Source organism: Cyprinodon variegatus, unplaced genomic scaffold (assembly GCF_000732505.1).
Source record: "Cyprinodon variegatus isolate N-32 unplaced genomic scaffold, C_variegatus-1.0 Scaffold293, whole genome shotgun sequence".
In the NCBI taxonomy this organism is placed as follows: Eukaryota; Metazoa; Chordata; class Actinopteri; order Cyprinodontiformes; family Cyprinodontidae; genus Cyprinodon; species Cyprinodon variegatus.
Genome location: NW_015150746.1, coordinates 107,813 through 122,648, shown reverse-complemented (window position 1 = coordinate 122,648; position 14,836 = coordinate 107,813). Strand labels below are relative to the sequence as shown.

The window sequence follows — 14,836 nt, the reverse complement described above, 5'->3', positions numbered from 1 at the left end:
AATCCAATTGTTTCAGCCCTACTTTTATCGAAACGTCTAATAAAAGCTGCAATTGTTTTTCACCATGTTCCATAACAGACAGGTTACTTTGTTGTGCTGTCCTCTTATCTGCATATGTCCTTCTTAGCAAGTATGAACTATACTCTAATTATATATGCTAATTGAAGGAAGAACAGATATTTCAGTTTCTGCCCAGACTAATCAAGCTGAAGATCCTATGATTGTGGTCACCATCTATTTCCAACAATGCTACCAAATAATGATTGCAATTGCTTCATGTTATATAAGGAGCTCCTTTTTTTTGACCATTTTGTCTCTGTATAATGTATTTGAGTTGTTATTGAGGTGCATTTATTTGTAATTAAGTAATCCTTTGACCTAGATTATTTTCCCTCTCACTGCTCTAATCAATACAACAATGCAGGTCTGTATGCTTTAACAAAGACATGTTGCGTTAGAGATCATTACTGGCAGGTTTTTGTGGGAAAAAAAGTGGATAGCTCTTCCAGGGTAACGCATTAGTTTAATCACTCTTGCCTCAACTTGTATCTTGGGAAAATGCACTTTTTGTTTCAAAGAAACTTTTGTTGGTTGTGAAACTCCTCCTGTCCTTGAGAAAAGCATAAAATTGACAGAGAATTGTAAATACTGATATGCTATCTCTTCATACAAAAAAGATAATTTACATGACATAATATTCTCTTCTGAGACCAAATATTTGATCTGCAAAAGATGGAAAGCAGTTGAAATGTCCACATTTTTGATATTACCATGTGAAAAATCAATCGCATCTATTTTTGCATTAATGGTATTATGGCTATGTTCAGTATCCTCTATGTTTACTGTTTCTTTTTCTGTGTGTATCTCACAGTGGGCTGACATGGACATCTGACAGGCTGTCAAAGATATCTTCATGGATCATGGAGGACAAGAAAGAGAAACTGCTGAATTTGTGAGCATAGCCAATCACTAGAGATTCTGACCCATAAGCATATCATTGAAGTGACTTCAGTGCATGTGGCCCTCTCAGTTGTTCACAGACATCTGCTGTGCAGCCCAAAGGCCTATGGATATGCACTATATACCAAGAGACATGAGCTGCGGGGACGCAGGGAATAGCAGGTTTCTTTTGTGCAGAACTATCCCTGTTGTAATATGGCTTCTGGCAACCCTGGCTCAGGGTGCCATGCCAGATCAGCAAGAAACACTGGTGGACATGATATCTGTGGAACTAGAGGCCTCTATGCAGTCCTCTGTGATGTCTGAGCTCCAGGCTGCTGCAACGTCAGTTGGTGAGGGGCCACCTACATCTATCCCAGATTCTCCTGTGAGGAATGGTGGAGTTCACACAAACATCCCAGATTCATCTGCAATTGTAGGGCAGGTGTTCCAATTAAAGGTTCCCCCTGGACCTGACCATGCAAGCTGCAATTTCCAGGTAAGTAAACCTAAATATGAACATATCGCCAAACCCGAAATCGTTGAGATGAACAACTCCAGTATTTGGTTAAGATGGTTTACAGGATATACAAATATAAGTAAATACAGCTGTGGAGCACTCAATAAGTTAGAATATTATTGAAAAGGTTGAAAGGAGGGTTTGTATTTTAATTTGTATTTTAAGTGTTTCTGTTTTGATAGTTATTGCTTGCAGGTTGTAAAAGCCTAAACTTAAATTTTGCCAAATCATTTGAATACTACATAAGACCAATAAAAGAGGGGAGTTTTGAAACTTAAGAGTCAGCCTACTTGGAAATAGGGAAAAATTAAGTGCTTTGAAGTTGGCCTGAAGATTTCTGGATTTACTTTAGAATTATGGAAATAATGGCCAACTCTAGCATAAAACACAACTCCACAACTTATTGATTTATTGCTAACTGTGAAAAACTTTACATTGGACATCAGGACACTTGTATTTTGTCTTAGCTGTTAATTCAGTTTCCGGATTTTCAGTTCTGGAGTGACTTAAACAAAAGCTGAAACGGTTCTGGTCTGTGTCCTGGATACATCTGAATGGTGACTCTTAAAATACTGGCTGCTGCCACAATCCCTTCCTCTTGAATCTCCACAAACTATTCAGTAACATTGTCTCTGTCATTCAGATCTGCAGTTATCCATGTTTTGTACTTTTTTTAGCTGCAGGTTTTCCTTTCGATCAATTTTCCATAAAGTGTGGATGCAGCACTCTACAGCCATTCCTTTTAGCTGTAGAGATCGAAAGATAACTCTTAAGGGAGGTGTCTGGCTCTTGGCTCGACAGATGTAATGATGGTAGTCCTGTACACTATTGTTTTTTAAGGCATAATAAGGTGATATGTAATATCATGTGTTCTAATTTTCTAAGAAACTGTTGTTTTTGTTTTCTTATTAATTTGCTCTTAGCAAAAAATTAACAGAAACATGGCACACCAATCTTTAAATCACTGTGTTACTTTAAGATGCAACTTTATTTCTAAAGACTATCCAGAAGATTTAAATCTAGATGTGATTAAAATATATAGATTTTCAAATATCAGAAGAACAATTAAAATGTTTTAAAAGCTTTTAACAGAAATTAAATCCATAGTACAATTTAATAACTCAGGAAATGATCAAATTAGATTCTTTGAAGATGTGTGTGCTTTTTAAAAAATGTTTCCTTGTACACTTCTAGCTCCTTTGTGTATTGTCACATTAGGTACAGTCTGCTGCCATCATAAAAACATGTAATGCACTATATAGCATTTATTCCATCATTTCTGATCACTGCATCACTGCTCATTGAAGTCGACTGCGTTACAATTTGTTCCAGTCAGATTTATGAGTGACATGAGATTATTATTGGCCTGAGTAAAGATACAGAATGATATCCTGTCAGAGCGTAATAAGTCAAAATGATGAGGGATGACTCACACAGTTATTATGAATAGGAGCTCACTCTGCTTCCTGTTCCTCTTTGGCAAGATTTGATAAACTGAAAGGAATGGAAGAAGTCAGATTGTGGCAGATGATGGGATTTGTTTGCTTTACATATTTCAACTTTGAATTCCTTTTAATTTACTGTGGTTTATCAAAGTTCCTCATCACTGGATGATGGTGGTATAAAAGACAGAATAATTAGATTTATGATAATTTATTCAGTACATTTCATATCAATCTTTCCATCTCCTAGTATTGGTTTCTGTACACTTTTCTTCATATTAAAATTGTTCTTTTTATTTTTTGCTTGGAAAATGAATGTGTAATTAGATGATTATAAAAAAAAAAACTGAAAGAAACATCCTCTGGATTTTTTTTTATTTTTCTTTATTTTTAAGTACATTCAACAGATTAGTTAGGAAAGGTTAACTTAGTTTAGTACCTCCTTAACTGGTAATAATTTATCAATATGCATGGTATTGACCCATATTAGCCATTTTTTATACAAACTCTTTATCCGTATCAAAGTGAAACTAGGCTGCCATTAATATAATCTAATATATCTAATGTAATTTATTTACCTATTTTTGTTGTCTGTATATGTTTCGGGATGAGAAGGGGTTTGGCTATGTTATATTTTGGTGTATCACGGTGATTATTATGACTATGATGATTTAGCCATTATGTTAAACTTTTTTCTCAGTTTAAGCTTGTGCTCACACCAAATGTAAATTTTGCAGCTGGAGAGTATGATTTAGAGGTTATCCCCATGTAGAGGGCAGCTTTGGGGTGCTGTAAGGCGGTTAAACAATCCAAACTTTTGTTATTATTTACATAGCAAAAAAACAGTCGGGAACTGGATCTGGCTGTGACCCACTGTAGAGAAACGCAGCGGGGATTAGCTTTCAATCAGAATGGATTTATGTAGAAAAGAATATTGACAAAGGGTGAAGAAGTGAATAGTCCTTAAAGGTTTGCATGTAGCTTTCAAAAGAGCAGTTTTAATTTAGCTCTAGAGGGAGTGCTCGTCATCCTCCTGCCTCTCCCCACTTTGGTGCTCTCTGCTCCACGTAGAGCAGCCTTGATTTGGCCATTCCTGGACTTCCTATCCTTAGAATATTTCTAGAGGATCTGCTGGACACTGTATTAAATTCCCAAAGTTAATTCAGAATTGCTTCATAAAGTTCATGTTGAGGTGAACTGACAACCAGCAGACTTGATGACGTGGTGGAGCCTTTCACCCACCATGGCAATTCAACACCAGTATGAATTGGTTTCGCTGGCCAGTCCAATTTCTGGCAATATGTCAGTTGAGCAAAATTACAAGAAACCGGCACATTTTTCACAGGGGCTGCATTCAGTGTGAATGCACCACAGAAATAAATTTTCCCGTGTAACCTGGTATAGGTTTGAGTGGATAGAAATGATCCGCCCAGGATGTTTGCCACACAAATGAACAAACAAATGTTAAGCTACAGATTTATATAAAAAAAAAAGAAAAATCAAAACAGAAACACTGCGCTAGGGCTGTCACTTCTTTAAGATGAAAGACCAGCTGCATATCTATTAATAATGACACAACATAAAACCAAGAAATTCAAATAAATAGGCTCTACCAGTTTTTTTTCCTAACCCTCCTAAAACGTTTGGACACCCATCTTGGATATATGAAAGATAATTTAAAAAAAAAGAGGTATAGTCCTCGCAAACATAATAAATATATATATATATATTAGGGGTGGAACGGTTCACAAAATCCACGGTTCGGTTCGATTCACGGTTTCTGGTCACGGTTTTCGGTTCAGTTCGATACATGTTGATTGTTACACCGAAATCCCATAAAAATTTATGTAATTAATGAAAAAATCCCCCCAAAAATAATGGATTGTAATTATTTTAAATGATCCGCGGAAACCCTGGATCATTTCTGTATGTGTTGCTGCTTTGAATTTAATCATCTTGCGCATACTCTCTACCATCTCCAAGGGAGAGAGAGGGGAGCGGACGAAGCCACAGTGGAGTACACGCTTCGCCTATGAGAAAATGGAGCAGCGCATGAACCGAACGCAACACATGCGAACTGAACCGAGACAGTCGAACCGAACGGTTCGGACGGTTTTCATAAATGGTTTATGAAAACCGTCAGAACCGTTCGTTTCGACTGTCTCGGTTCGGTTCGCATGTGCTTTGTTCGGTTCATGCGCTGCTCCTTTTTCTCATAGGCGAAGCGTTTATACTCCAGAGCAGAAGGTGGCGGTACTGCGACCAAAGCCAACCACCAGTAGTAAACAAGAAGAAGAAGAAGCAAAGCAGCATAGCCGGATGTAGCAGAAAAAAATCAGTTGTGGAGAATTGTATGGCTGTATGGGACCACTTTGCATTTAGAGTGACCTACGATGACGGCGGAAAGAAAGTTGTGGATAAAAGTGCAACAGTGTACAAACATTGTGCAACACGTTTTGTTTATGGTAACAGCAACATGACCAACATGTCATGCTAACCCCGAAATCCCACATACTCCCCACATGCACCCGCTGTGCTCCAGACCGCCTGCACAAAGCAAAGCATACAGCCTCCGCTGTGGCTCCTGTCCGCTCCGCTATGAGTTCTTTGGAGATCGTAGAGGGCATGCTCGAAATTATTAAATTCAAAGCAGCAAAAACATGCGGAAATGATCCATGGTTCTCTTTAAAAATAATTACAATTCATTAATTTTTTTGATTTTTTTCATTAGTTTCATAAAAAAAAATTTTTTGGACCACGAAACCGTGAACCGAACCGGACCGTGGATTTTTTGAACCGTTTCACCCCTAATATATATATACATGCACACATATATATTTTCCATTTGAAGTTAAATCCTTTTTTCTATATAATTGTTTTTTTTTTTTCCCTCAACTTAATCCATAGTTGTTTGTAACTACTTTATTGAATCAAAAGTAACATAAGATAATTTTAGGCTACCAATAACTTACATTTTTGTTCGGATAAATTTCAGGAATACCATATCCATCATGTATAAAATGCTAACATACATCTTTCTTCTTTTCTCTAAGATCACTGAGATGGGAAAAGAGACCTTACCCTCCTGGCTACACTGGCATAAAGAGAGCTGCACTCTGAGAGGATTGGCTCTAGAGCACGATAAAGGTGTATATCATATCTTGGTGTCAGGAGAACAGATAACTGAAGGAACAAGTAGCCAAGTGTATCCCAGTACAGTCTTCACCATTGAAGTCTACCCAGAAGAGCGGGCTGACACTGAGCCGGCTCTGCTCACTCTCCAGTCTGATATCAGTGGCCTGCAGCCTTTTACCTGTGGCTCAGAGGAGCCTGTCACAGTTCTTACTGTCATTCTGGATGCTGATTTGACAAAGATGGTTGCTGAACAGAGGGTCAGCTTATTAGGACTTATGAGAAAGTTCTCACATGTCCCTCTGGAGCACATGAGGGTGGTCCCTGTTGTAAACAATCGCCTGTTTGACATGTCTGCCTTCATGGCTGGACCAGGAAATGCAAAGAAAGTGGTGGAGAATGGAGCCCTGCTTTCATGGAAAGTGGGCTGTGCTCTTGATCAGACCAATATCCCCGACATTAGCAGTGTGCAGTCATCGGCAAAAGATGGGACGATGTCAGCCAGGTTGGGTTACCCAGTGGTTGGTTGGCATATTGTCAACAAAAAGCCCCATCTAGTGAAAAGGATCAGAAGGCAGTTGTATAACACTCCAACTCCAGTGCCATCACTGCTTCCTCCAACTATCAACCAAGAGCCTCTTTCTCGTGTTGTTCCTACCCCAACTTCCCCTTCTATTGCACCAGCAACAGACAACTCTGCGCCCCCTGTCCGGGGGCCTTTGCCCTTACCAGTGAAGCCCACATTGAGGGTCAGAGATCAGATAGCTCATACACCCATCTTTGGACCTCCTCAACCAACCAGAGTATTGGGAACTACGAGTACTATTCCCATCATGCCTACCATGACTCGACCTACAATTTTGGGACCCACTGCTTCACCGACGCCACCAGGCACCACCAAAAGACCAAAAACCACAAAGAAACCCAAGAAACCCAAAACTTCCACCCCTGCTCCGAGGGAACCAAAGTCCACTACTCCTAAACCACCTAGACGCACAACCCCTCTTTCTTTGGCCCCAGACTTGAATAAAACTCCAGAAATCCGCAACCCCATCGATCAGGTCACAGCATGGGTTGGCACATACTTTGAGGTTAAAATTGCCTCTGATGCATTTTATGACCAAGAGGATGGTACCACTGACAAGTTACGTTTGACTCTGAAGCAGAGCCCCAAGGAAGCTGTGAATGAAACTTCATGGATTCAGTTCAACAGCAGTATTCAGCTTTTGTACGGCCTTCCAGATGAGGAACATGCAGGGAATTATGTATACTTCATGTTGGCCACAGATAAGGGTGGAAAAAGCATTATGGATGCATTTGAGGTGCGAGTCAACCGCTGGGCTACTAATGATAAACCATCAGTTGTGTTTACTGCTCGTTTTCATGGTGATCCCAAAATGTTGAGGGAAAATGTCCACAATAAGATTCTTTTGACTAAGAAACTGGCTGATGCCCTTGGTGACCGAAACACCAGCAGGGTGACCCTGAGGAGCATCACTAAAGGATCCATTGTGGTTGAATGGACCAACAACAGCCTTCAGCAAAATCCCTGTCCAAAAGAACAGATCATAGCACTCAGCAAAAGAATCTCAGATCACCAAGGCACACCCACGCCAGCCTTCATTAAGGCAATGGAGCCTGAATTTAAACCCATAAACATATCGGTTCGTGGAACCAATAAATGCCAAGCCTACACATTCATTCCACCTGGAGAGGTGCCAATGCCTGCCCTTCCGACAGCCACGCCATCCCCTGGGACAAGTCAAGGAAGAAGAGATGATGTTTACCTGCACACAGTCATCCCTGCTGTTGTGGTTGCAGCCTTGTTGCTTATAGCTGGGATTATTGCAATGGTCTGCTACCGTAAGAAACGCAAAGGTAAAATGACAATAGAGGAGCAAGCCACCTTCATAAAGAAGGGAGTTCCTATAATATTTGCTGATGAATTGGATGATTCCAAGTCTCCGCCATCCTCTAGCATTCCTCTTATCCTGCAAGAAGAAAAGCCCCCCCTTCCTCCCCCTGAGTACCCAAACATGGCTGGCCCCCACAGTACCCTACTCAACCAGGATCTGTTGGAGGAGTATTCAGTTTATCAGGATGACGATCCCAATGCTCCACCTTATCAACCTCCGCCCCCTTTTACCGTTCCCATTGAAGGAAAAGGTTCACGCCCCAAGAACATGACATCCTACAGGTCACCACCCCCCTATGTACCTCCCTAACGCACAGCTGAGCTTTCCGTTTCAAAAGCTGGTCCACTTTAGGGATGCTTCTCAGACACTGCAACAGGAGTACTTTAACTTGTGTTCAATGCACTGGCTTTGACTTTATAGAAGAGCAAGCAACAGCATATATCTGACCATCATGAATAAAACATTTTGCTACTGTCACTGGAAGAATAGAAGAACAGTTTGTCATTTCTTTTCCTGTACTTCAGATCTGCTTTTGACTTATTGCATCTTATTTTTTTTTTTTTTTTTTTTTTTCCCAAGAAGAGTTGGTTTTATCTTCAATGATCTTCTATTTCTATTGTATAGAAAAATAATAAAGCAGCAGGAAAGACTGAGGTCCCTTGGGGCTTTTGTGGAGATGTCACCATGACAGCAGACTCAAGGCTTTCTCTCTCCCGATGTTAATCTTTATGAGTTCTAAATCATTCTTATCTGCCCTTCAGCTAGGTTTAGTAAGACTTTGCACTTGTTATTTCTTGAGGGGATGAAAAGTAAAATGGCAAATTGAACGCATGATGCATTTTTTTTTTTAATCCATTTAAATTAATTTGTTTGTCAAATATCGATCTTCCCTGTTTTATTTTGTTGCTCCCTCTGGATAATAACATGCAACCAGTGCACTTATGCAAATTCTTGTTAAACCTTGCATTGCGTCTTGAGCAGAACTGAAAGAAGGTGCAAGAAGTTTGGATCCTTTAACTTGCCATATGTCAGAGTTTCCTCTGGCACTTGACCACAAAGGTCATAACTTTGATCATGCCTGTTGTAGATGTAGCTTAGATCTGATTTATTTTTCCTCTGTTTAATGTGTTCCACTAAAGCTGCCCGGGAGATGACTAGGTTTGCCGTTGCCAAGGTGATGTCTGTGGTCACAGTGCACTTTTTATGGGGTTGCTAAAACAATAACAAAGGGGCCATTGGAATGCTGTTATTCACAGCAGGCAGAAAATCTGTCAGTGAAGTGGATCCATTGTCTTTCATTTTTTATTTTTTTATAGCTGTGATGGGTGGGTGGGTAGGCATGGAGTACTGTAATACCACAGCTCTGCCTCCAGGGGGTGCACTACAAGTTCAGTGCCTGTTGTCGGTTCAGATGAGGCACTGGGTAAAAGGGGATGTACATATTTGTGTGCCTGTGAAACAGAACAACTCCATAATGTTGATGTTTTATCAGTAAACCTAGCTGGGAACTGATGGGGCCCCTAGTGGGGAATGTTGTTTTTCAATTGTATGTCTAGATTTTTGATCACAGTCATTTGAAGAAAAAAAGCAACAAAAAAACTTTATAGTTTGAGGGTAGAAAAGATTGTTTACATGCCCGTCACATGGAAAATGAAAAAAAAAAATAAAAAAATGAAGCATTATCTTAACATGAGGGGGAACAAAGATACCATGACATTATGTGAATTATGTACATTTCATATCATTAGAAAAATAGATAAAAAAATCTAATGTTTTTACTGAGTTTTTGATACAGTCTTAAACTTGTTTTATGAAAATATATTAATAAAATGTAAAACTATTTGTAACACGTGTGGTGTAGCAAATTCTTTATTCAAGATGTCTGTCGTGGAAACATTTTTTCTTGTCTCCAATATGAATAATTAGAATACTGGTCTTCAGAAGCCTGTTACTCTAGCTCAGCGGGGTCGCACCAGTGGATGTTCGACACATTGGACCAACACCAGCAGATAAGATGGCCCCCTTTTTTCTCATTTACTTCAGAAAGTTCTCAATAGACCTCATGCGTTTTGCATTCTGTGCACCTCCATACTGCCTCCAGGCTCTCTGAACCTCATCCTAAAAGATGACTTTGGACCACTGAAAAACAGTCTTCTACATTTTCTGCTTAGGCCAGGTAAGAAACTTATCATCTGGAGTTTACCTTAAGTTTTTTTGTTTACTTTTTTAACTAATTATCTTTTGAAAATTAGATGTATGCATTCCTCAGGGATGCTGTCTACCCGTCAATGGCTTTTGTATTTGTCCTGGATATAATATTGTGGAATGTTGCTTTTGGTTTTAATCTTTCCCATGAGAATAGGCTTTACTGGTTGGCAAGGTCTTATTTGCCTGAAACTTGAGTGCTGCTCTCTGTGATAAAATCCACCATACACAGCTGCTGTTAAACAGATATTTTAGAGAAGTGTGCCCTTCCTAAGTTGTGTTTCTCTCTTTGGCCCCTTGATTCTGGACCTTTTTAGTAGTCACAATAACAAAGACATTACAATTTTATGAATGCAGTACAGAGAAATGACTGATTCAAGGTACTTATCAAATCTGCTAGATAATGCATCAGTGTGTAAAGCAGGACAATATTATCAATCGGACCTAAATTTGTAGTTTTTGGAATAACTTGATTTCAAAGTGCAGAAACTGAACTTTTTAAACCCCAGATATTGTCATTATACGTTCTAAGTTTAGATATAGTTAAATGCAAATAGCTTTAAAGAGAAAGAGTGCTTACAATTTTAACCTGTAAACTGGTTACACCAAAATACCTTGATCGGTCAAGACTGTCCAATCTAAAACCTTCTATTCAGATATGGACTGACAGGTAAGCTTTTGATATTTGCTCTGTATTTGCAGATTTTTAGTTTTTTATTCGGCAGCAATATGCAGAATTGTTTACATTTTAGAAGCACAAGAGACAGGCCTTGGTGTTTTTCTTGGTATGCTATTCTTGTCCAGTCTGTAATTATGTGTTCATAAATGGTGATTTCTTTTTTCATGAGGCAAATAAGATCTGAAGTGCTTTGATGTTGCTCTGGGTCTTTTGTGACCACCTTGTCCAGGTGCTCTTTGACTAACTTTGGTAGACTGACTACTCTCAAGGCTACTTCTTGGAAGGTTAATCAACTTTCCATGACTTTTCCATTTGTGAGTAATGGCTCTCTCTAAGGTTTGCTGGAGACCTTAGAGAAAGTAAGAGAATCGCTTTCTCGTAAAGTTTTAGATCTAGACCTTGCAATTTATAACCTACTTGTCAAAAGGTTATTTTTAAGGGATGTTTTGATTGTACAGATCTGGAAGTAATCGGGCCAGGTTGGTGTAAATTAACCTACTTTTGCAGAAAGTATAGCACATCTTGATTTACCGTTTTCACTTCGGTTTGTACATTGATTTTACTTAAAGAAAACATCAAAACTGCAGGAAATTCATATGCATTTTTTTTTTACACTTTTTTTTATTTAAATCTTAGTAAACAGGATGTTAATGAATGTTTGTTTTTTTCTTCAACAGTGTTTACCAAAAGATATAGGGTTCTTCTCAAAATTGTCCACTCTGACACATGGTCTAACAGCCAGAAAGCTGTTTAATCAATAGTGAATATTTTTAGATAAACACAATTTAAAGCATGTGTCAGTTTTGTACCATTGTGTATGCTTGGTATCTCTCAGCCCAGGAAATCATCTAACACTAATCACGGACAAACAAAACTGAAAATTCATGAGGGAGGCGGAAGCTTCTGTGACCCAGAAATTTAATCTAAACATCAGAGGTCTGAGAACAGTGAGGGAGGATATTACTACAACGGTAAAAGGGGATTTAGAGTGTATTTTATTGCAAGTTATGTCAGTGTATGACAACCATACCCAGAAAAAGATATGTCTGTACATCTGGGTTTATTTAGCATCAGATGAGTATATCCTAAATCATACTTTAAAGTACCTCTTCAGTGCTGTAGTAATGCTGAATGGCCTGTTCCATTTCATTGCTGTTGGTCATTACAGCACGTAAGTGATAACGACGACGAGGATGATATGGCAAAGTGAAGGCAATAATCATATATCAGCTAGCCAACGACCATCTAACAGTGGGCGGCTGATTCGTTTACAGGAGTCAGTCGCCCACTGACAGTAATTAGATCTAGCATGTTTTTCTAATGAACAAACAAGCAACTGTTGTGACATTTCCCCCCTAGATACAGATATTGTGCTTGATCTTTATTGAACATGTAGTAAAGAACTTGGTGATTACTATTTGAAGAAAAACATTTTCTACTCTTAAGAAAAGTAGTATATGGTACTTTATAGGCAGCTCTTTTCACTTTAAAGTTGTATTTCCACAAATATTCCAAAATCACAGACATGAGGAATGATTTACACAGTTATATTTTTAGACAAACTACATAGTCTCTGATTAAAGGAATAGTACACCCAAAACATGATTAGCCTTCATTTTCTAAAATGAAGGCTAATCATGTTTTGGGTGTACTATTCCTTTAAGGAAAATAGAAAAAAATCATAAAAGAATACTAAATGGGTTTATGCCCATTTATCCCGCTTTTTATGTTACACCAGTGTTTTAGAAATGAGGCAACACAAATATAGCAAAAAAATGCAACAACAAAATGTCAAATCCATTTATTTTTGTAGAAATTGTACATGATTTTAGTTAAGAAAACTGCTTTATATGAGCTACATTCTCACGTTTCTGCATTAAAGTACAAATAAAGTTTAACTAGAAAGGTCTGGCAAGTGAAGAGTAGATAAAAATTTCATGACTGTGTTTGGTCAGTCTCTGGATTCATTAACCGGCTCCCCCTCCACACTCATTAATAATAAACTGAATCGCACATCACATATGTGATGAAAAATATATAACCTGATGAGAACCTGAAAGTTGTGTTGATCTTTCTTCAGCTTTCGATGTTTGAAACTCCAAAGAACGGACTGCAGTGATTATTCTGCAATTGGTCAAAGCAACACAAGTTCATTCTGCATATGACTTTTGACATCATACATGTTCAAAAAAAACAAAACAAAAACAGATCGCTTGTAAGCAAATTAAGCCTTGATTCTAACGTGGGTGGTTGTGTGTGTGTGTGTGTGTGTGTATATGTATGTATGTATGTATGTGATGACTGAACCAGCGCTCGCTGTAGACAGGTGGGTTATTCTCTAATCAGTACTGTTAATGATACAAATTCTCTCTATTAAAAATGTCAGTCAAATATACCTTAGGGCATAAGGACGTGTTTAGGTAAACTGCTGCGAAGCGATGGATTCAGAACAGAGAAGACCCCAATAATGGTAGGCAGCAGCATGTTATATGGAGATCCCCAGTTATGACTTATTACTCCATAGAACTATTAAACTTTGTCCCATTAAGTCTGAAGCACAATGATAAAGATCAAAACCGCAAACCGCTTTCAAGCCAGCCAACAAGTTCCACCTGGTAAAGCAGTCCTTCAGAGGGATTTATGATTTTTATCGTTGCTTTGTTCTGCGGCATCAGACACGGGTTGAAACTAGTATGACTGTCAGGAGGACAAAGATTAAAATAAAACCAGTTTGTTTCCTTAAAAAGCTGAGAAAAAATAATTTGAAAAGCGTGTAAGATGTATGCAAATGTTTAACAAAATGTTCTTATGTTTAAATAATTGAGTTTCCTGACACCATAATATTTTGTGCATCACTGCAGATTGACGTGTGTCAGAATCAAAGAATTTATATTAATCTGAGTAAAACTATAGGAAGAAAAAAAAATCTAATATATTGTATTTGAGTTTTGAACTCAACGAAAGAAATTCTATCCCACTGCTTAACCACTAAACCAACAGGCTTAATAAGTACTTTGCTGTTACACCATGTTCTCAAAGATGGAGTCTGATATATATATTTGGAAAATCACAAATCAGTGGTTTATAGTTTAATTCCCAAAAGATTCTATGACAATATATCCCCAAAAAGATTATTTTCAAGCTGCTTTGCAAAGACTTCCTGGAAAAAGAAACCTAATAATTTTAGTGACTCAGGTTATCCTGTGGGCGACTGCCTTCGAGTTATTTAGTCAATGCAATCAACTGGTTTTCCTTAGAGAGAAAACTTTGAATCAATTTGATGGTATGATCTGGTTGAATTGCGAAGTGCCTTGGCATGAGATGTGTTGTCAATGGTGCTATATAAATAAACTGAAATGAATTGAGCTACCTCTATAGTTGTGCTGTTATAAGCTTAGGATGCTGAAGAACATGGGGACCACTTTTATAAACTGTGCCAAATCTTACCTCTATCCTCCCATCCTGCACTATTTGTTAGGTCAGCCTCTAATTTTAAGCTCTCTGCTGCTTATTCTAGTAGCTTCATCTGGGGTCCGTTTCATGAAGCAGGTTTAACAAATTTATATTCAAATCCGTAACTCTAAATAGATTTAGCCAAACATTGTCAGCTCTTCAGTGTTTGTCTTCCCAACAGCTGCTATCAATTAGTCAAATTATTTTTAACTAGGTCCAAAAAGTATGAAAAACCATGACAGTAGGCAACAGGAAGGGCCTATTTCATCTCTCTGGAGATTTTAATGCAGAAACGAAAATAAAAAAAGGAGAATGTGTTCAAAAGACAGAGAAACAATTCTACAGCTACAAAGGAGAGGGAGGTGGCTAAGGAGAAGGTTATTGCTCGAGTGCGTAGGTTAATAGGAGTTGGCTATGGCAGGCCATTTTTACATTTATTAAAAGCACTCTTCTCTGTGATTCCTTTTGTAGATCACTAAAATAAGATTCTTCCTGATCAGAATCCCACTACTACACTGAGCTGTAATAATTTTCCAAATAATATTTTTGT

At 38.3% G+C, this 14,836-nt stretch overlaps 1 protein-coding gene across 1 annotated transcript in view; it reads left to right on the top strand.

Annotated features, from left to right (window-relative positions):
• LOC107090395 (dystroglycan-like) overlaps positions 1 to 9,742 on the top strand; it is a 24,071-nt gene extending 14,329 nt beyond the window's left edge. Inside the window, exons 2-3 of the mRNA XM_015383750.1 lie at positions 872 to 1,438; positions 5,955 to 9,742. Coding sequence (XP_015239236.1) covers positions 1,016 to 1,438; positions 5,955 to 8,258 — 2,727 coding nt within the window. The 5' untranslated portion in view covers positions 872 to 1,015 and the 3' untranslated portion in view covers positions 8,259 to 9,742. The remainder of the gene's footprint in view (positions 1 to 871; positions 1,439 to 5,954) is intronic.
• The last annotated feature ends 5,094 nt before the right edge of the window (positions 9,743 to 14,836 follow it).